This window comes from Esox lucius, chromosome 12 (genome assembly GCF_011004845.1).
Source record: "Esox lucius isolate fEsoLuc1 chromosome 12, fEsoLuc1.pri, whole genome shotgun sequence".
NCBI lineage: Eukaryota > Metazoa > Chordata > Actinopteri > Esociformes > Esocidae > Esox > Esox lucius.
In genome coordinates this window covers 7,406,765-7,428,159 of record NC_047580.1, presented here as the reverse complement: position 1 = coordinate 7,428,159, position 21,395 = coordinate 7,406,765, and the positions used below count along the sequence as shown (strand labels likewise).

Below are 21,395 nucleotides of genomic sequence, written 5' to 3'. Positions count from 1 at the left end.
CACAATTCTCCATGCTTTCTTTTACCTTCTTTCTAAAGTGAGTAGTGTTGACTGACATGTTTACACAATAAGAGTAGCATGAGATGTACAGGTATGACTAGTACAACGGAAATTGTACGGAGATCTCATGTTCTGAAGTTTCATATTCATGTGGCTTTCAGTCCTACAGACAGAAGTAATCATTTTCAGTAAAAATGTTCCCATCCTTTTCAGAATAAAATCGAGGTCTCAGAAGATGGTGCTAGCCAAAATTTTGGTAGATTCTAGTCTTAGAAGAGCCATTGATGTAAAAGGCAGGAATCCATTTGGAATGCCTTTTTTTATGAACAAGGTAACCATTGCTTTCTGATTGGTTCTCTAGTGTCTGGGAATTGTCAGTGTGTCCTGTGAAGGGTTACTGCATCGGCAGAAAAGAATCTGGATCATAGAAAGTTTTAAGGTTGAGGAGGGGTGGCACGGACCTTATCCTTACATGCTGGGTAAAGTAAGTAAAGACCACTTTGTCAGCAGAGTTGCAATTCTTAATACAGTGTAATCCCAGGACAATTAATTCAAAGACAAACACATACAAAGTCATGAGTTTAATTGATTGGTTGTTTTGTTTCAGATTGAGACTGAAAAAGAGTTCCAGGTAGGTTTCCATTTGCGTGGTCAAGGAGTTGATTTGGAACCCAAGGACAAACTGTTCATTGAAACAACAACCGGGGAAGTGTTTGTTAATGGAGAATTAGACTACGAGTTTTGTAGTGTACTCAAGGTGAGGGAAGGCAACTCAGCATTGCTTAATGTTTGTTTACTTTGATTTAGTTTATTCATGTATTGCTTATTTCGTATTTCATTTGATGAGTTGATGGTTGGTTTATTCGTTGATTGATTGCTTGTTTCATATTGCATTCTTTTTTATCATTTGGCATTATAGTTGACATTTGAGGCCAAAGATAAGTTTGATAAAACATTGAACTCACGACTTGGTGTTGAGGTGGAGATTCTAGACATCAATGACAACCCACCTGTTTTCCAGCCCAGCAAACACACTGTCAACCTGAAAGAAAATGTCTCACAAGGTTATATGTTGTTTGTTTGTCTTACATTTAATTATTACTTACAACACAGTTCACACACCAAACATCAGTTCAGTTAAGATTCAGTTGGGTTAGATTCAGTTAAATGTTTATATATTGTTAACTTCACCACAAACTGCAGACATTAGCGACAGAGTAAATACTTTTGATTTAACCTTATATGGTTGACCTTCCTTTATGATTGATGGATTTGTTGATCCAATCAGAACTCTCCATTTCCTCCCACATCAGGAGAAGTTCTGACAGTTGTAAGAGCAACAGATGAAGATAGAAAAGACACAAACAATGGCACCTTTGATCTGAAGATTGTCTCCATCAACCCAAAACCCCCAGAGGACCTGGAGTTTTTCCTTGAGCAACAAGATACAACAGGAACAATTAAATTCAAAGGGTGTTTGGACCATCCGGTTAGAATAGCCTCAATTTTTTTGTATAGCTACTAACCAGTCTTTCCAGTATATAGTTTTAACTGTAGTGTGAAGAACCATTTCAATCCTCCATTTCAGAAATCAGATACATACACCATCCTGGTGGAGGCTAAAGACCGTGGAGAGATGGTTCAGCTTTCCAGCACCTGCACAGTCATCATCAATATAGAGGACGGAAACAACCATCCGCCTACCTTCACTGGACAAACGGTGGGAAACAGAATTATATTATCCTCATTGTGACATAATAGGCAGTGGAAGTATTTGTAAAAATGTCATCTCCATGTTACTATACCTCACTGACAATGGTCCACCATCCTGGCATATGATGCTATTTAGGGTGTAGGAAGCATCAAGGAGAGAGACAGTGGTGTGGAAGTACTTCGGCTTCAGGTTTCAGACCAAGATACCAAGGGTACTCAAGCATGGAAGGCCAGGTATACAATCCATGGAGACAAGGACCAGAACTTCAGAATCACCACTGACCCGAAAACAAATGAAGGGGTGTTGTTGGTAGAAAAGGTCTGTTACTACTCAACAATTTCTACAATTAACATTATTTAAAGTTTTTTATTATTATTTATATTTCGGCTGTTGTTGGTTTACTTGCAATCAACTAATTAAAAGCATTTCGTTTTCAATTACTTGAATTGTAGTAACCAACTAATAGTGGTGCAATAATCATATCCCTCCATTGTTTCGGAGTAAATGTTAACTCATTTCCATGTTTGTTTTTTCTCCTGCTAGCCTCTGGACTATGAGGAGGGCTCTGTGAGAAACGTGTCAGTTAGTGTTGAGAATGAGGAACCATACTTCTCCTGTAAGGTCAATAGACGTCCTCCCAAAGGCTTGTGGGATGTGGAAACTTCAATAGGGCATCCACCACTGTTCCGCCAGGTGACCATTAGGGTGGAGGACGTCAACGACCCGCCAATCTTCACCCCAGCTGTTAAAAATGTGTCAGTGGATGAGAACGTGGCAGTGGGCTGGTACCTGGAGACATTAACAGCCAAAGACTTGGACCGGAGCTATGCCAACACCTTCTTGTAAGTCTGTCTTGAAATACACTTGACATACACTTGCATTGTTTAGTATGCAGTGAATATAGCTATTTTGAATTGCCTCTCAAGGACTCTGTTTTTTAAGGTTTATTAGAGATGTATCATCATAATTAATTTTGGTAAGAACATAATAACACCATACAACTTTGAGGTTGAACACAATACAGTGTAGGGTAGAAGGTTCCCAGATGCAAAAGAATTGTGGGAAATGTTCCACAGGGACGTTGGTCTGCAGTGAGGGAAAACATTATTTGATCCCCTGTTACTTTTGTACGTTTGCCCACTGACAAAAAAATTATCAGTCTATAATTTTATGGTACAGTGGGGAGAATAAGTATTTGATACATTGCCGATTTTGCAGGTTTTCCCACTTACAAAGCATGTATAAGTCTGCAATTTTTATCATAGGTACTCTTCAACTGTGTGTCATATATATATTAGAACAAAATGCTTGGCAACAGTCATCACACCATGCCCAAAGTTAACCAGATTAATTATTTAGCACATTATTTTTTCTATATATATTTATATTCCACTACCACACAGACAAACAATTTTCACTACATAGAAGTACATTTAAAAAAGCCAAACAACAAGCCAGGGTACAGGATTCTATTTATTATTCACTTCAAAACATTAATTTAGTTAAGCAATCTCCATGCAATAATTTGCTTTCTGAAAATGAATACAATTTTCATGTTATACTTTTGCTTTCTAACTGCATGCAGCAAGGATCTTAAACATATCAATCACATCCCCTTATTTACATCCTGTAAATTTCATGAGCAGACCACAGAGAAAGTTTTGTGACATCATATCTTTTATAGCTGGACACATTGTTTACATTCCATTCCATTGGCGCATATAGTCTCCAACATATTTGTGTGCCAGGGTATTTGCCTGTAATTTCTGATGTGATAAAGAATTACAGAAAGTTCACAAAAACAAAACTGTTTCTATATTCTGCAAGAGGTGGCAGTATCTTGTGTTACACACATTTTCTTCCACTTCTTCTAACATAACATGTTTGCATTTATTTTTACCCATTTTGCTTTGATGTATAAGGTTACCACCAGGCTGTGATACAACACTGAGAATACCTAGAATTTACTTCACGTATATAGAGTACATTGCAAAGGTTTTCAAAACCCAGTTGCAGTCTGCAAAGGTGTCAATTTTACCTACTGAACAACTCCCTAAATAGAGATATACATATATGAATTATTGAAGGATCATTCATAGTATTCAGAAGCTTTTCCTTTTTTCCAAATGTTTTTATGTTACGGACTCATTTTTAAAAGGATCTATTTTTAAAAGGATCAATTCTTTTTCACAGAAAATACCCAATTAATACCCGAAAGTGACTTGCGACATTAGACATTTTGGGGGAAAAACAGAGATATAACATTTACATAAGAATTCAGACCCTTTGATATGGCACTGCATTGATGTCAGAGCAAAAACCAGGCCATGAAGTTGAAGGAACTGTCCATACTGCTCTCAGGATTGTGTTGAGGCTCAGATCTGTGGAAAGGAACCAAAAGATATCCGCAGCCTTGAAGGTGTCCAAGAACACATTGGCCTCCATCATTCTTAAATCGAAAAAGTTTGGAACCACCAAAACTTCAAGGTGCTCATTTAGTAAGTTCCCATGTTGGATGATGTGTACATAAGTTGGTATTTTTTGGTATATCTTTATGTTTTGTGAGTCAGGGATAAGGTCAGAGATGCTTCTCAGAGAAAAGGAAGGTGGTTGAGGTAGGTGTGTGTGTGCATGGTCATACAAACAAGCTTCAAATGGTGTGTGTTTTATTTGAATGATGACCTTTAAAGTTATATTCAAATGAAGTTATTAAATATTCAATAAAAATTATCTATTTAATAGAAAGCTGTTGATTTAAGTTTAAGTTGTAAACAGAAGCTGAATAGTTAAAGTCCAGATTCTGTCATTATACCTTTACCTCTATGAGCCAAGATGAGGACAGCTAAGAGCAGCAGGCACTTGGAATTAATTATCTTATCTGTCTAGACAAGGCAGGGCTAGTTTATTTGTATAGCACATTTCAAACATAGAGGCAGTTTAAAGTGCTTTACATTATTATGCCTAAAATGAAAAAAATAAAACATCACGGCAAGCTAGAAATAAATGTAGCATAAAAAAATAAAGCATACAAATAAAACACCACAATTAAGACGGCTAAAAGATTATTAAAATCAGTAAAAGGCAGATGGAAACAAAAGTTTTTAGCCATTATTAATGTGGCAACTTATTACGTACAAGTCACCACATGAGCCTTTTCATTTGGTATTGATAAAGAAATATCATATATTGATGCCCATTATTAGGCAATAACAACATTTTAGCGCATGTAACCTGTTTAACATTTGGGTTGTAACCCTAAAGTGGCACACCTTGTAATGAATACGAGCCAGGAAAGCTAAGTGTTGGGTTCAAGCACAGGGCGCTGCAGATGTTTATTTATCCAAAACACAGTACGAGCAAGAAGTCTCATGGTCTTCATACAGGCAAATGTTTCAGAAAAATGGGTTGTCAGTGCAGGCAAGAAATACAAAAGGTTAGGCGAAAGGCATATTCCAAAAAACAGGCAAAGAGGTCAGATGGTCAGATCACCAGCTACAGTACAGAAGGCAACGGGCTAGGAAATCAATAAACAAGTAAACACAAGATGGAAGTTGGCAGGAATTATACAGTAGATTGAGTAATCTTCTAACAGGCTTAGTAGAGTCATAACATGAAACAGTACCTCACAAACAACTAACACTGAAGGCCTGAACTAAACACTGTGGTAATGAGAGCAGGTCTGCTAAAGAACCACAGTAAAATACTTTTTATTATGACCACTCTAAAACATGGGTGGACCAATCTCTCTTACACAGGTCTGATCTAAAACACACACACCTAACTTCAAAAAATGTATCCCACTCAACCACCCTCGCCTTCTCTTCCTTGAGAAGCATCTCTAACCTCATCTCCCAATTCCCCACTCACAATACATACTCTAAAGATGTACCCAATGTGACTACTTCTGTATAAAGGACAACTTAGGTACACCACTCTGGGAAGCTACTAAACACATAAAACCCACGTTATTGTGATCCGGGTGAATGGTTATATGAACTGTGCATGAGTGGCACCCTTACCATGATCAAACAACCATATCGAAAGGTCAAAGCAATATATTACTCTTATCAGCAAACTGAGCAATCGGGGCAAAGAGCCTTAGTCAGGATGGTGACCAAGACTTCCTTTATGGCAATGGACTTTCCAGAAGCCACTAAGAAAATCTCTGTTCTGATTAAACTAAGATTGAACTCTCTGGCATGTCACGTCAGGAGGTAACCAAGCACCGGTCAAAACCCCCCTACGGTGAAGCATGGTGCTGGCAGCATAATGCAGTGTTTCGATTGTTCTGCATCAGGGACTGGGGGACTAGTCAGAAGCAAAGTGAAGACAGAAAAAAGCCTGCTTATTTAAATGTATTTCATTTTTTTCTAAAAACGTATTTCTGCTTTTCACTATGGAGTTTAGATGGGTGTGTCAATCCATTTTCAAATAACACAACTAAAACATGGAATATCTTGGTTCTGAAAATTCTCCAAATGCAGAGTAGGTTGCATTTTGGTCCTAATAAAAGTACAAAATGTCTACCTTTCTCAATAATAGTACACAATGCCGTTATAACAGATTTCACCCACCATTTAAACATTAGATCGAATTTGCTTGGTTTAAATTCATAATAACACGCACACCAGCTCATTATACTAATTCCGTTATCTATGTCCTGTTTCTAGAGCATTTCAAACTGAATATATAACATGAATGTCATTATTGTGTGTTGTCTTAAATAATTCCCTGTCTCCCAACAGGAGTTTGGATTGGCATGCCTGTTAAAGAATAGATTATATTCCTCCACTCATTTCACCATAATGAGGTGATTTAAAAATGTTACCTTTAGATAAAATTTTTGATCACAATATAGCCCCAGTGTTTACAACCCTCCAACACCTTACAGGTTTTGTTAGTCTTTGTACTAGTGGTCTTCAAACTGGGTGTTTGGAATGTTTAAATACAATATGTGCATAAGGTGTCTTTGATGCTAGCTTGTAGTGTGTCCCGTTTGAGGTTTGATTAGGTTTAATTAATTGGTATTTAATTGTATATGCCGTTTAGCTCAGAACTGGCTCTATAAATCAAAGCTCTCAAGTTTCTTTTATATAAAAAAATATATAATTCACCCACTCAAATGTCAGTCTCTCTGATATTGTCCAGTGTATGAATACATTTAATGAATCCAGTTTGCTCCTTAATCAGACCCAGTCTGACCTTTTTAAATATTTTGGAAATAATCCAAAATAACAAGGTATACAGTATAGTTTATATTTAACATTCAGAATTTACACCAGGCAGTAGCTGTAAAAAGTCTGTAAATCAGTTTATTTTGAAGGGCCTAATAGACACTGAGCTCTACAAACAGTGTCATCTATTATCCCTAAACAACAGCCAGTGTAACAAATCTGCAAATGAGGTGTGGGTGTTTGTTAATTTTGTGACATCCAAAATTACTAAAATCCATGCCAAAAATGAGAAACTGTATTGCTTTAGGAAATAAAAAGGTGCCCTTCTTGCGAGTATTTGTAAAGGTCACAAACATGACTTCAAATGTAACAAAACGTCGTCATAAAGTAAATACCAAAAGTGGTCACATTTGTTTAACCAGAGTAGTTTGGTCTCTCCAATATACCCGTCTCTTTCCAGAATTGTTACCCAGGAGACATAACAAAAGTTTTGAAGATCTGCTGGTGTATTGAGGCCGATTCACCGCAGGTGATTTGGCCTGGGGATAGAAAGTGCTCATCAGGGCGGGGCATTGTCTCCATCTGCTGTAAATATAGCCTCCCGCTACTCTGACATGGCTTTACGCATCTCTGAATCACTCAGTGAGTGCATGCATGGTCAACCTACAGCAGGAATGTTCCATGCACTATAATCCTTTACTGCCAGACATTCCTCAAGACACTTACTTGATGTTGTACTGAAAAAAGTAGGCAACAGACCTATGGGGTAGACCCATGCTTGGCTTTTCAACAAGGGCCCTTTGTGCCCTCTGGATTTGAAGATCTGTGTCTGTCGGTAGAGATACAAATGATGAAAATGAAAAATTTGGGGCACCTTTTCCCTCAGCTTCCTCAGGAGCTTTTCCTGGAAATCGTTGCTGTTTTGTTGATGACTGGAGCAGCACCCCACCAACCCCCAGATTTTGTTCCTCCTGTTGTCTGTGCCATGTCTCCACTCCTCTCAGCTCGGTACTTTGAGTTTGAAATCCTTTTTAGTTTCCTTTGTGACGTTACGTTAGAGATTCTTCAACTCCTTGTTTATGGCCGGCATTATTATTATTAAACCTTTATTTCAAAAGAGAACATAGACTGAAACCCAGGTCTCTTTTACAGCTGGGCCCTGTGTATACAAGTTTACATATACAGATTAGTTTCAATGATTAAAAACAAACAAAACATACAGTATATGTACGTTCACAGATCACAGAAAATTAGTCACATTGTTACAATTCTCTAACCAGGAGGACTCTCCACCCTACAGAGTGATTCTCCACTTACAGTTCCCAAAACGGTTTACTGCACCACCCCAGTATGTCAATCCTCCCACACCAGCGCTTGGATCAACTCAGTACTTTTCAGATACCCTGCATCAATGTCATTAATTTCAACAGCAGCACAAGAATTTGCGTTATCTGCCATCAGCAGATTACAGCGTATTGTTACATTTATACAAAGGTTACACCCCTGATAGCACACAAACTTGCATTACGTAATTTAGACTTACACCTCCTGTCTCTTAAAAAATTAAGAGACAGTTGCACCTTTCCATAAAATTTGAAAAGGAAGGTTTTGAGTGCGCTACAGAAGAGACTGCTGCAAATTTAACACTACTGTTCCTCAGTCAAAACTTTCCTTTAACATTTTTGGGAAAGGAAAGAAAAAGGTGCAGTGGTCTCTAAATTTTTTAAAGAGCTGTATTTTACCAAATGCTTATTGTCACGCCCTCCACATCATAGTAGTCTGTCCCTCAAGTCTCCACACCTGCTATTCATTCCCTCATCAGCCTGCCTATATATACCCTGGTTTCCGTCTGTCCGGCGCTAGATCGTTGTTATTCACTACTAGGTAGTAACGTTCCCAGCCGCTCCAAATCATAGTTTGAGCACCCAGTTTAGTTGTTCCTTCCAACTAACCCTGTTTATTCCCCGTTACCAATATCCACCTTACCCAGCCTCCAAACACCTCCACCTGCCCGCCTGTCATCCAACTGCTCTGCCTACCCGCTGTCCTGTCTGCCTCGCCCTACCTACCCACCTACCCTGCCCCAACCCTTCCATACCAGCCACCATTAAAACTCCCTTTTTGTTTCTCTGATTGTGCCTGGTGTCGTGCGCTTGGGCCCACTTGCGGCCCACCCTCGTAACACGTATGATCGTAATAGATTATTTGTTATATCGTTATATTTAAAAATCAAACCACAGCCACTTTGTTGGATGGTGTACCTAATAAACATTTTTATACACAAATGTACATACCCACAAACTCTGCTGAGATTGGTGTAATAAAGGCCTGTCTTTTTGTTGCTGTGGTAACTGTACTGGTATAGAATAGGGTCAGCATTATAGCTGTGGCAGCTTTTAAGGCAAACTACCTGACTCATGGCCACCATCGCAGTTTAGGGGATGGCACTTGACAAGTGATATTTAAAAATCTAAATAAAATAACTATTCTGGCACTCACCTAAAAAAGCCTTCTTTGTCCATTGCAATGTTTAATCCAGCAATAACTGAATTTCTTAGTCTATCTGCCTGCTTTAAAAATCTAACCACAGCCACCTTTGTTTGGTGGTGTACCTAATAAAAAATGTTATACACAAATGTACACACCCACAGGCTCTGTATTTAAAATTGATGTAATAAAAGCCGGTCTTTTTGTTGCTGTGGTAACTGTACTGGTAAAGAATAGGGTCAGCATTATAGCTGTGGCAGCTTTTAAGGAAAGCTGCCACCATTGCAGTGTAGGGGATGGCACCTGTGAAGTGATGTAGATGGATTTAAATGACATGAACAACATTTAAAAAGTATAATACAGGTAGTTGTAAGGATGGAAACAACTCTCAGCCAAACATCAAGCTAACAGTCCTAAATCATGTGTTGCAGGTACATGAAAGGAAATGACCCAGCCCAATGGGTGGCAGTAGACGCAAAGACTGGTAAAATAACCACTACTAAAATCTTAGATCGAGAGTCTCCTTACGTGAAGAATGATGTCTATCAAGTGACAGTGTTTGCCGTTGATGATGGTAAGAACCATAAAGTACTGCTCTAATATAGTCAAATAAACTAATATCCATTAAAAACCACTGTATCTTAAGATCATCCAGAGAACCATCATTATGTGGCAGATGACAGTTTCTCTGAATGCCAGGCAAGCCGCCCATGACTGGAACCGGAACGCTCAACATCCACCTAAAGGACCGGAACGACAACCTTCCACAGTTGGAGATGACCACTATGGGCATGTGTCTGTCAGATGAACCCTCAAAGGTCAACATCACAGCCTACGACCTGGATAAAGATCCCTACAGTGGACCCTTCAGATTTCAGCTCCTGGGGGATGATGTCAAGGGCAAGTGGAGTATTAACCCCAACCATGGTGAGGATTTCTTCCTGATAAACATCTGGCCTCTCATTCCTCATACTTCATCCCTTATGGCAGGGGTCTCCAAACTATTCCACGGAGGGCCGAGTGTCTGCAGGTTTTCGCTCTCTCCTTGTATTTGATTGACTAATTAGGTTACTAATTGGTTCGTTTCTACCCTCACCTGGTTTCTTAGGTGTGAACTGGGAACCAATTTATAGGAAAAACCAAAAACCAGCAGACACATGGCCCTCCGTGGAATGGTTTGGAGACCCCTGCCTTATGGGCTCTTGGACCCTCTACAGGTGCATCTCAAAAAATTTGAATATTGTGGAGAAGTAATTTTTTTTCTGTAATTCTAATAAAAATGTGACACCTTCATATATTCTAGATTCATTACACAAAGTGAAATATTTCAAGCCTTTTTTGTGGTGAGTCTTGATGATTACAGCTCCAGTATCTCAAAATATTATAATAAACAAGAAACCAGGCAAGCCTAGTTCAGCCAGACCGCAATATGTGTTGATCATTGTTGCCCTCCCAGGAGTCAAACCCAGGTAACCCACGTGAAAGGCTCTGTCTTTAACCACTACGCCACTGAGCCATACTTTTATTTGAGATGCACCTGTAGATACATACTATTGTACCTACAACTCAATACTCTCTTGGATTACCAAGTAGCTAAACTAATGTGGTTTTCTTTTTTTCTTACTACAGGCTACACAGTGACCCTGGTGAAAGAGAACACAGTGTATGCAGGTCACCATCAGTTGGTGCTAGAGGTGTTTGACCAGCAGGATCAGGGTGTGCGCCACAACCTGACAATCACTGTGTGTGCATGCGTTGGCACGTATCAATGCAGTATGCAAAGGTCCAGTGGAGCCAACATTGGAGTGAGCGCTGTAGTGATTTTCATGGCTGCCATTCTGCTATTACTAGGTAGACCCCACACTATCCTTCAAGTCTTGTTCAGGGGAATATACAAACTGGCCTACATCGCCACCTAGTGTCAAGTCCCACCAAATACAAATTTCACAGAACCAGTTACCACAGAGGATGACTTGTATCTAATCTCTTGTAGGTATTCTACTGTTGGCCTTCCTGATGACCTGTAAGAGCAAACTAATGCCGATCCCAATAAATGAAGACTCTGCTGAACATCTCATCAAATTTAACATTGAGGCTCCAGGAACTGATTGCATGGTAACCACAGACATCACATTCACTACAATTCCATGTTATTCTCTGGTCTTATGCTTTTCCCCCATCATACAATATATGCTGTCTTTGATCCTAGGTGCCTACTACTATCACACAAGTGGACAACAAAGTGGACACCAAAGTTACTTATGAACATAACCAAACGTCATCGGTTAGGAAACCTCTAATATTCAGTCAAAATGAGTTTCACACTGGGAGTTGTTAAGACATTTAAAATGTGAATATATTTTCCTAGGCTTTTCCACCATCTTGGCAAGTACCATCAGAGTATGATGTCAACAGAAATACACGGCATTCCTCATTTCAACGAGGAACATGTCTGCGACAGGTAGGTTATAGGACTCTAATAACATGTCAATTCAATGTTGTGGCACATTACTACAATAACATTTTTAAATCTTCCACAAAAATCATCAGCAGTGGCTCTGGGCAGGTATTTAAATTTTAATATTTCAATCAAACATTTTTCTGAGACTCATTTTACTGATGTACGGTTCTTTCTGTGTGTGTGTGTGTGTGTGTATGTGTGTGTGTGTCTATATAGTTTTGTATAATATGTTTATTATTCAAAAGTGGTCCATAAACTGTTCAAGATACATGAAAAGACACTCCTCATGTCAAAAAGAGAATTATGTTAAGACAGAAAGACAGTTGATGCTTTTACTCAGTAATGTGATTACTCAAACACAGCTGTAATTAATAGTTAAATTTATTTTTAAAGAAAACTTTCATATTGATTTGCTGTTTGGTCTACAGTTTGTTCGATTGCTGATTAACTGTGTTATCAACACTCTTCCTTCATGAACATCCCTCCATCCAACTGTCTTCAGAAGATGCACTCGATGCAGGTTCCAGGAGAAGAGCTAGGAGACTATGCCCCCCACCCTTATGCTGAAGAAGGGGACCTAGAAACAGACCACCAACTTGACGCAATCTCCATCCCTGACACCCCCTTCGACCAGGACACACTCCTCTACTTGGGCCCCAGGTTCAACAACCTGGCCTCTATCTGCAAAATTCCGGACCTCAGCACATTCTGAGCCCACTTCATTCTCCCCAGGCCAAGAAGCTCTGCTAGGACTGGCTAGTTGGCACCTGTATAACAGGTTAAGTGACTGGCCAATTTCATGGGTGATCAACTGAAATAATTTGTCTCCCATCTGATGACTGTGGTATCTGTCTGTAGCTCTTGTTCTCCCGAACAACTAATATCTGGATGCCACGAGGCAGTCGCCACCCCGATGCTGGTGAAGGCCAGCCACACAACTCACTATAGCATATCATCTAAGGTGAGGATATCATCTTAAATGACTTTAACGGTCATACTGAAATAATACTCATGTCTGTTTGTCCCTCATTACATTGGGCTGTACCTGACAAAAATGTTTGGGGTCTACGGGATTCGGCTGATATCACTGAATAATCGAAATGTGAAACTTTTTTTTTCTCACACTGTTAAATTTTAAAACCTGTGACTGACTTTTATCACAAAAATGCATTTGGCATCTAACACACTGAATTGGAATTCCCCAATTTTGTATTTTCATTGTGACAGAACATTTGTTTGAAGGGATTTTTGGCAGTATTTTACTATGACATTTAGGGTTCTACAGGCATTTCTGTAATAAATATCATGGTGTTTTGTTTCTGAAATCACCACACTCTCAGCTAAAATTAAGAATACATCACAACAGACTCCTGAGACACTTATGACATTATATGTGTTGAAAAGGCAAAACAAAATGTAATATGCAATTTTTTGTGATAAAAATAATGGTAAACCATAATGAAGTTACAGTGTGTTTCAATTACATATTTTAGTTCCCCCATGCCTTTACTCACCATAACAGTGTTTTGGGGTCAAACTAATCAATACAAATAATACAACAATGTAAATTTTTTGGGATGCTAGAAAAAGGTTATTTACCCTAACACTGAAATCAAACAATATTTCCAAACTTGATAGCTGCAGTGTTGTATTAACACCAAAGAGCCAACAGAGGGCAGTAAGGGATGTTGTACATACATCTTGTTATCAGAACAGTAAGCTACTAACTACTTTCCAATAACCATGAATATTCCTGTATTGGGGTTTGCAGAAAAAACACTTCTCATCTCAAAAACTACATCTCATCTCATCATCTCATCTTCATCCGCTTATCCGGTATCGGGTCGCGGGGGCAGCAGCTCCAGCAGGGGACCCCAAACTTCCCTTTCCCGAGCCACATTTGCCAGCTCTGACTGGGGGATCCCGAGGCGTTCCCAGGCCAGTGTCGAAATATAATCTCTCCACCTAGTCCTGGGCCTACCCTGAGGTCTCCTCCCAGCTGGACGTGCATGGAACACCTCCCTAGGGAGACGTCCTGGGGGCATCCTTACCAGATGCCTGAACCACCTCAACTGGCTCATTTCGATGCAAAGAGCAGCGACTCTACTCCGAGTTCCTCACGGATGGCTGAGCTTCTCACCCTATCCCTAAGGGAGAAGCCTGCCACCCTTCTGAGAAAACCCATTTCAGCCGCTTGTACTCGCGATCTTGTTTTTTCGGTCATGGCCCAGCCTTCATGACCATAGGTGAGGGTAGGAACAAAAATTGACCGGTATATCGAGAGCTTTGCCTTCCGGCTCAGCTCTCTTTTCGTCACAACGGTGCGGTAAAGCGAATGCAATACTGCCCCCGCTGCTCTGATTCTCCGGCCAATCTCCCGCTCCATTGTCCCCTGCCTCGCGAACAAGACCGTGAGATACTTGAACTCCTTTACTTGGGGTAACGCCTCATTCCCTACCCGGAGGCCAAGGTTCTGCTGAGAACCATGGCCTCAGATTTAGAGGTGCTAATCCTCATCCCAACCGCTTCGCACTCGGCTGCGAACCGGTCCAGTGAGTGGTGAAGGTCACAGACCGATGATGCCATCAGGACCACATCATCCGCAAAAACCAGCAATGAGATCCCCAGCCCACCAAACTGCAACCCCTCCCCAATCCGACTATGCCTCGATATCCTGTCCATAAAAGTTACAAACAGGATTGGTGACAAAGCGCAGCCCTGGCGGAGGCCAACCCCCACCTGGAACGAGTCTGACTTACTACCGAGAACCCGAACACAGCTCTCACTTTGGACATACAGGGATTGGATAGCCCTCAGAAGGGACCTCCTCACCCCATACTCCCGCAGCACCTCCCACAGTATCTCCCGGGGGACCCGGTCATACGCCTTCTCCAAATCCACAAAACACATGTAGACTGGATGGGCATATTCCCAGGCCCCCTCTAGGATCCTTGCAAGAGTAAAGAGCTGGTTGGTTGTTCCGCGACCAGGACGGAATCCGCATTGTTCCTCTTCAATCCCTCCACAGGGATGCCAGAAAAGCTCAGCCGGAGGTATGAGTTGAAGACGGGGACCTCCTCCAGACGTTCCCAGTTCGTTATAGATAATCCATGACTAGCACAGAACTTTAACAACAAACGACCACTTGAGTTCAGATCAGGGAGGCCTTTCCTCCCTATCACGCCTCTCCAGGTGTCTCCATCATTGCCCACGTGTGCGTAGAAGTCCCCCAGCAGAACATTCATTCAGAGATTCCCCCCCATAACCTGTAGGCGTAGGGAGGCGACCCTCTCATCCACTGGGGTAAACTCCAACATAGCGGCACTCAGCCGGGGGCTTGTGAGTATCCCAACCCCTGCCCGGCGCCTCACACCCTGGGCAACTCCAGAGAAGAATAAAGTCCATCCCCTATCCAGGAGTACGGTTCCAGAACTGAGACTGTGTGTGGATGTAAGCCCCACCAGATCTAACTGATAGCGCTCCACCTCCCTCACAAGTTCCGGCTCCTTCTCCCACAGAGAGGTGACGTTCCACGTCCCCAGAGCCAGCCCCTCCCGCCCGGGTCTGGTCCGTCGAGGCCCCTGGCCTTCACTGCCACCCATATGGCAGCGCACCCGACCCCAGCGGTTCCTCCCATGAGTGGTGGGCCCATAGGATGGAGAGGGGGGTGCCACGTTGCTTTTTAGGGTTATGCCCAACCGGGCTCCGTTGCAAACCCGGCCACCAGGCGCTCGCCGGCGAGCCCTCCATCTGGGCCTGGCAAATAATCATTCTCTAAGCCTGTATATAGTGGTCCTGGACAGAATCTCCTTCAGCGTCTTAATCGCTTTCAAATATCTGTTCTAAAACTTGTTGGTTTGTAAACAGCCATCTTGAAAACATTACCTTAGTAAAAAGGTGGTTAATGTAAGTCCATTGAACAACAGAATCTAGGCGAACGTAGGTCTATACCCCAAGGAGCAAACAACAGTAGTGTTGAATTTCTTGTGAAGTGGAACATGGCACTTGAGAATTATTCAGTAGAGTTTAAAGAATCCGTAGATAGTGTCGATTCCAAGGAGGAAATTAGAGAGTATAGCTAGCAGCACTTTCTTAGCCACCCACTCCATTGGCTCTGGTTCAATACACTGTAAGCCAAATTCAGCTATGCAAATTGCCTTATAACAGAAAAACTAGACGTAGTGAGGTGGAACATGGCATTCGAAAATAATTCACTAGGGTATAAAGAATCCATATAAAAACTTAGTGTCACAGTGTCTGACCATTCCAGCTTGTAACTGGTGACCCATTTCCCTATCCCTGCCGTATAGGAGAACCCCGTACCATTGTTGCATGCAAATATATGTATTTTTAGGTTTGTCTTTATTAAAATGAAAAGGGGGAAATAGTGTGGAGTATGCCATGTCTCTGCCCTACTGTGTTTAAAAAGATATTTCAAACAGATTATTTGCTAAGTCTGTCCTTCACAGCAATTGCATAACAAAGTGCTTTTTTCTTATGGCACGTGATCCCCTCCTTTAGAAACATGTAAATGACATTACTGTAGATAAATAATCAGTTCATTATTAATGTAAAACACTGATGGGGGTCAAATTTAAAATATAAAGACATATTTCCAGGCATGTGTCATGGTGCGGTGAGCAGCAGCGACACCGTGCCATAGTTTCTCAGTTTCCATATCTCACGAACACATCCCGGACTGTCACATGTTTCCAATCTTCCACACCAGGTCCCAATCTAGCTAATTTGTATGTGTATGTATGTTTCCCCTCTGCTCCCCACATTGTGGCTCATTGTGCTTGTCATGTTTGGATGTCGTGTATGTTGCCGTTATTGTAAGTACTGGTGTTATTTCATATTGTCGTTTTTTGCTGCTTTAGTCAGCCCTTTACTTTGTGTGTTTTGTGCTCGGTGTTTGTTTATTTCTTATCAATTAAAGAATCCACACCGACTACCTCTGCCTGCACCTGGTTCCTTGTCCATGCAACACTGCACTACACCACCGTTTGTGACAGCATGTAACCATTTATCGGATCAGAAAGTGTTGAAAGATAAAGGAGAGATTTATTTTTGCTGATGCCGTGGACTGGATCAAAACCAATGCTGCAGCAGTCCATGTGCACCAAAGGCATAGATCAGGACATCATGTCTTTTCAAGCACCCATTTTCTACGGTATTACCTGACTCAAGACCAAACCCTTCTGACACAATACATGGCCTTGTCATTTTTGCCATTCTTGGAGCTTCCCATCAGGGTCCTCTGAGAAAACTCTGGGGATCATTTCTTGTGGCTTCGGTAAAAACAGAACTGTACTTATGTGTCAAGTTGACATTTGAGGATACTGTGTTTATTTATAAACTGACAGGACCTATCTTGTCTTCTCAATTAGCCAACATACCAATACTCCTTTCCTATCTGCCCCACCCACTGATGTAAGAAAAGGGCTGAAACCATAACAGTGAAACAATGGCCCTCATTTACAAAACCTTCTCAGAAATTCTCAGATTCAAGCGTATGGAAAGACTTGCAATCATCTCCAAGGGTGATGAAACTGTCGCACCTCTTTAAAACAAGTGTTGACGTCATCGCAGATTGATCAGTTGGATATGTCTACAACCATGAACCTTATTTTCATAGGACACACCCGATGTGTGTCAATCATCAACCTTTTATGTGTGTCAATCATCAACCTATATGTAGACAGATCAGCATAAATTATAGCCTAAAACCGCCAATTAACCATTCATCATTCTCCGTGAAAAAATCTGCGCGGAATAGCATAGGCCTCCTCTTTAGCGTCCCAGAGCAGAGGTCCTAAAAAGAGCAAACTGCAGTTATTAGGGTAATCGTTCCACTTACAACCACTGGTTTATTTATACCTTCACTGATCAAGATGCCAACCAGCGACCATTTATGATCTCCAAGTAACCTCGATACTATAGCCATGTGTGAGGCATAGGCTACTGAGGTGAAGTTACCTTTATATTCGTGCAGAATATGGTGATGGTAGACCAGCTGTCCCTGAAGCTATTTCAGTTGGGCATTTTGCTAAAAGATACATTGAGTCTGAGCTATTTTATATTTTATATTGATTTAAAAAGTAGTAATAATTTCCTAATTAGTTGTGAAACTAATGGAAGTTGATGGTAGCTGTACCTGAAGCTATTTCGGTTATTTATTTTGATTTAATAAAAGGTATTGGGTCCAAGAGCATTTTTGATGGAAAACTGTTTTAAAAACTATTAAAAATGTCCTAATTTAGAAAACTATTAAACTAAAGGCTGCTGATGGTAGAGCATTTGTCCATGAAGCTATATTGGTTGGTTATTTTGATACGAGCTATTGACATATTACATTAGCCACTAACGTTTTTCATAAACATGACCAGACAATGACGCACTTTTAAGACGGTTCCTTAAACCTCACATCGTAGTAAAGCAGTTGTTCACGTTTTTTTCGACTATGAAACCGAAATGGAAAACCAAAGGGGTGTTGCTTCTTAAGAATTTGCAGTCGTAATTTGCAGTCGTAAGCAGATTTGGAAAATGTAATATGTTTCGATCTGGCAGGTTTTGTTAATGAGGTACTGACGATCAAATTACGAATCTTGAATATGGGCAAGTGGAACAGCACTTACCGCAGTGGAACAGCAATTCAAAGCTTTTTGTCTAGCGCATTACATACACAAACGTAATTCAAACATTACAAACGCATGAACTACAGAAATAAGAAATCTTCATCTTACTTTATATTGCCCCTTATTATGATTATTATTGTTATCAATTAGGTTGTTTTTCGTGCTGATGGTCCTATTGCGAATCAAACTTAATCTTATTTTTTGAACTTGTTTTACACCCGACCAGACGTTACGACAAACATACTATTTATTTGTCAGTTTCTTCCTGGGTGATTAGTATGGGTGGAGAAAGTTAAAATGGAAAACATTCGACACCTAATTTGGAATAAGAATGTCCCATTTCAGTACACAATTGCTAGAAAGTGTAGTGTCACTTCCTCAGAATTTCTTGTGAAATGACGAAGAACTGCATGACCGCATCTGAAATCCTAACTACCGTAGAAGCACATCCCTCCCCATTCTGGTTTGTGTAACAAGGTATTACGTAGCTATATACCGGTTTCTGTAAGGTCTCTCAGCCGAACAACCAGACCATGACGACAAAGCCTTCACAAGTCTGGGGGAAGTCATGCAAGGTCCCTGCAAAGTCTCGACACACGCCGAGCCTTTCAACGCCTTGCTTATTTTCTTATCTCTACTTCAACAGCGAAGAACGGAGAACAAAAATAGAACACATTTCTGTCAAATTCTCCCAGTGATCAAATCCCACAATTCAGAAAGCTATGTGTTTCATTTCAGTTATATTTTTAAAGTAATTGTATAATGTTCCCAAGTTATCTTGCCATAACCACTTTACAAAATCACACCACATCAATACGGTCATAAGGTAGAAAAGGTATATGTCCCATCTTGTAGTATTGTTTTTTACTGCACAATGTTTTATTATTCAAAAGATTTACAGAGGACAAGATTAAGGAAATAACTGAACAATAGGAACAATGTAAGGCATGTAAGAAACATACGGTACATACAGGGTCACAATTACTAAATAAACACAACTAAAACACAAACAAAATAAAAAATTAAAAGTATATAGGAAACATAGTATTAGATATATTGCTGCAAAATGTAACAGTCTTTGAGGTTGCATACATAAGATAAGGTATAAGGACATTCAGGCATTTTCTCCAAATATTTTAGTAGATTTCGAGTAGATTTCATAAAATAGCTTATTCCTATAAGAAATAGATATAAATGTAAATTAGAAATTTTGTTTATGAATATAGAATTTAGCCATAGGAATTAAAAAATTAACAACATACTTGAGGTTACAATAGTTTTCATGCTAATAAAATATAATTTATTTTAGAGTAAAGGAATTTTTGGCTTTTACAAATCCAAAATAATAATCTGCTAGAAAGTTGTGCCAGAAACCCATCTCTCAATCAAAAAATAGGTGCAACATTGTTTCTACTTCCTGTTTACAGAAGGTGTATTTATTATCAGTGTTTAGACATTTAGCAATAAAAGAGTTCACAGTGTAAATCATATGCAGTATTTCAAAGTGGACTCTGACCTTCTCTGACCTTTGTTTGTAATACAAAATTTAAATGGTAATAACCATGTTTTCTTCCAGTTGATGTCCATAATAAAAATCTTCAGTAAAATGTGCCTCAGGGAATTATTTTGTTTTTGTTATGGAAAATTATACAAATGTGTTTATCACTTTCTTTATTATATTTTTTTTAATCTAAAATATCAATACAGTAAAATTGTATACATGGCATTTGAGGATAGACCTTATAAAAGCATAAGTGTAGTAGACAAGCTGGAATGACTTTAGTTACATAATCAAATTCTTTAATGGGTATGGGAAAGTCATGTGTTTTCATAAATTGTTCATATGACAGCACACCCCTTTTTCATCAACAATCTGAAATATACAGTTGTGCTCAAAAGTTTGCATACCCTTGGAGAATTGGTAATATACAGCTCTGGAAAAATTTAAGAGACCACTGTGCCTTTTTCTTTCCTTTCAAAAAATCTGAAAAGGAAGGTTTTCAGTGAGGAACAGAAGGGGTTAAAATTAAGAGACCACTACAAATTGAATGCATCTGTTCCTCACTCAAAACTTTCCTTTTCAACTATTTTGGAAGGGATAGAAAAAGGTGCAGTGGTCTATTAATTCTTTCCGGAGCTGTATGTACCAGTTGTAAAGAAAAACACATCTTTTATTTCCTATGGGATTCATATTCAACTGTAGGTCATAACAAAATTGCACAATCATAAAACAAAAGTTCCAATGGTTTATTTGTATAACAAGTTATATAACAAGTTACGGCAAAGAAATGCTTGGTTTTCCTACTCCCGACAGTGCAGATAAAGTTAAACAGTAACAGTAATTATAATAAAAAAAACAAGATAACACAATCAATCAGTAATAACACTATACAAAAACACACATCAGTAATAATAACTATACAACTATACAACCGTAGTGCAATGTACAAGTGACCAGTGTGCATGATATAAGTTGCAGATGTGCATGATAGAACGTGACAGGTGTGCATGATATAAAGTGACAGGTGTGCATGATATAAAGTGACAGGTGTGCATGGACTATGGATGGAAGGGAAGATGGGTTCCCGAGTTGACCAGCCTTACAGCCTATGGAAAGAAGCTGTCCCGTAGCCTGTTTGTTAAGGACTGAATACTCCTGTACCTTCTCCCTGACGGCAGCTTGGTACACAGTCCGTGGCATGGGTGGCTGGGATCTGTGATGATCCGTTTGCTCCTCCTCTCTGTGTAGAGAACATGCAGGGATGGCAGGTCAGACCTTGTGATACTCTCTGCTGTTTTAAACACCCTCTGAAGTGCTTTGCGGTCAAGGGTGGTGCAGCTGCCATACCAGGCAGTGACACAGCCAGTCAGGATACTCTTGATTGTGCATCTGTTGAAGTTGGTGAGTATCTTGGAATCCA

The 21,395-nt window shown here is 40.0% G+C and overlaps 1 protein-coding gene across 4 annotated transcripts in view; it reads left to right on the top strand.

Moving 5' to 3' along the window:
* The window catches only part of LOC105030889 (cadherin-2), a 56,653-nt gene that overhangs the window by 317 nt on the left and 34,941 nt on the right, over positions 1-21,395 (top strand). The window contains exons 2-16 of one of the 4 annotated variants that reach the window (XR_003782657.2): positions 362-484; positions 608-757; positions 920-1,064; positions 1,314-1,489; positions 1,589-1,720; positions 1,850-2,032; positions 2,258-2,556; positions 9,807-9,949; positions 10,075-10,302; positions 11,005-11,226; positions 11,369-11,490; positions 11,585-11,659; positions 11,744-11,836; positions 12,339-12,614; positions 12,695-13,714. Coding sequence is in view for 2 of the 4 variants with exons in the window: in XM_029123893.2 (XP_028979726.2) it covers positions 362-484; positions 608-757; positions 920-1,064; positions 1,314-1,489; positions 1,589-1,720; positions 1,850-2,032; positions 2,258-2,556; positions 9,807-9,949; positions 10,075-10,302; positions 11,005-11,226; positions 11,369-11,490; positions 11,585-11,659; positions 11,744-11,836; positions 12,339-12,548 (2,301 nt within the window). In the remaining 2 variants the exon portion in view is untranslated. Of the gene's footprint in view, positions 1-361; positions 485-607; positions 758-919; positions 1,065-1,313; positions 1,490-1,588; positions 1,721-1,849; positions 2,033-2,257; positions 2,557-9,806; positions 9,950-10,074; positions 10,303-11,004; positions 11,227-11,368; positions 11,491-11,584; positions 11,660-11,743; positions 11,837-12,338; positions 13,715-21,395 lie in introns of those variants that run through there. The other 3 variants (XR_003782656.2, XM_029123893.2, XM_034295718.1) reach the window with 3 other exon arrangements.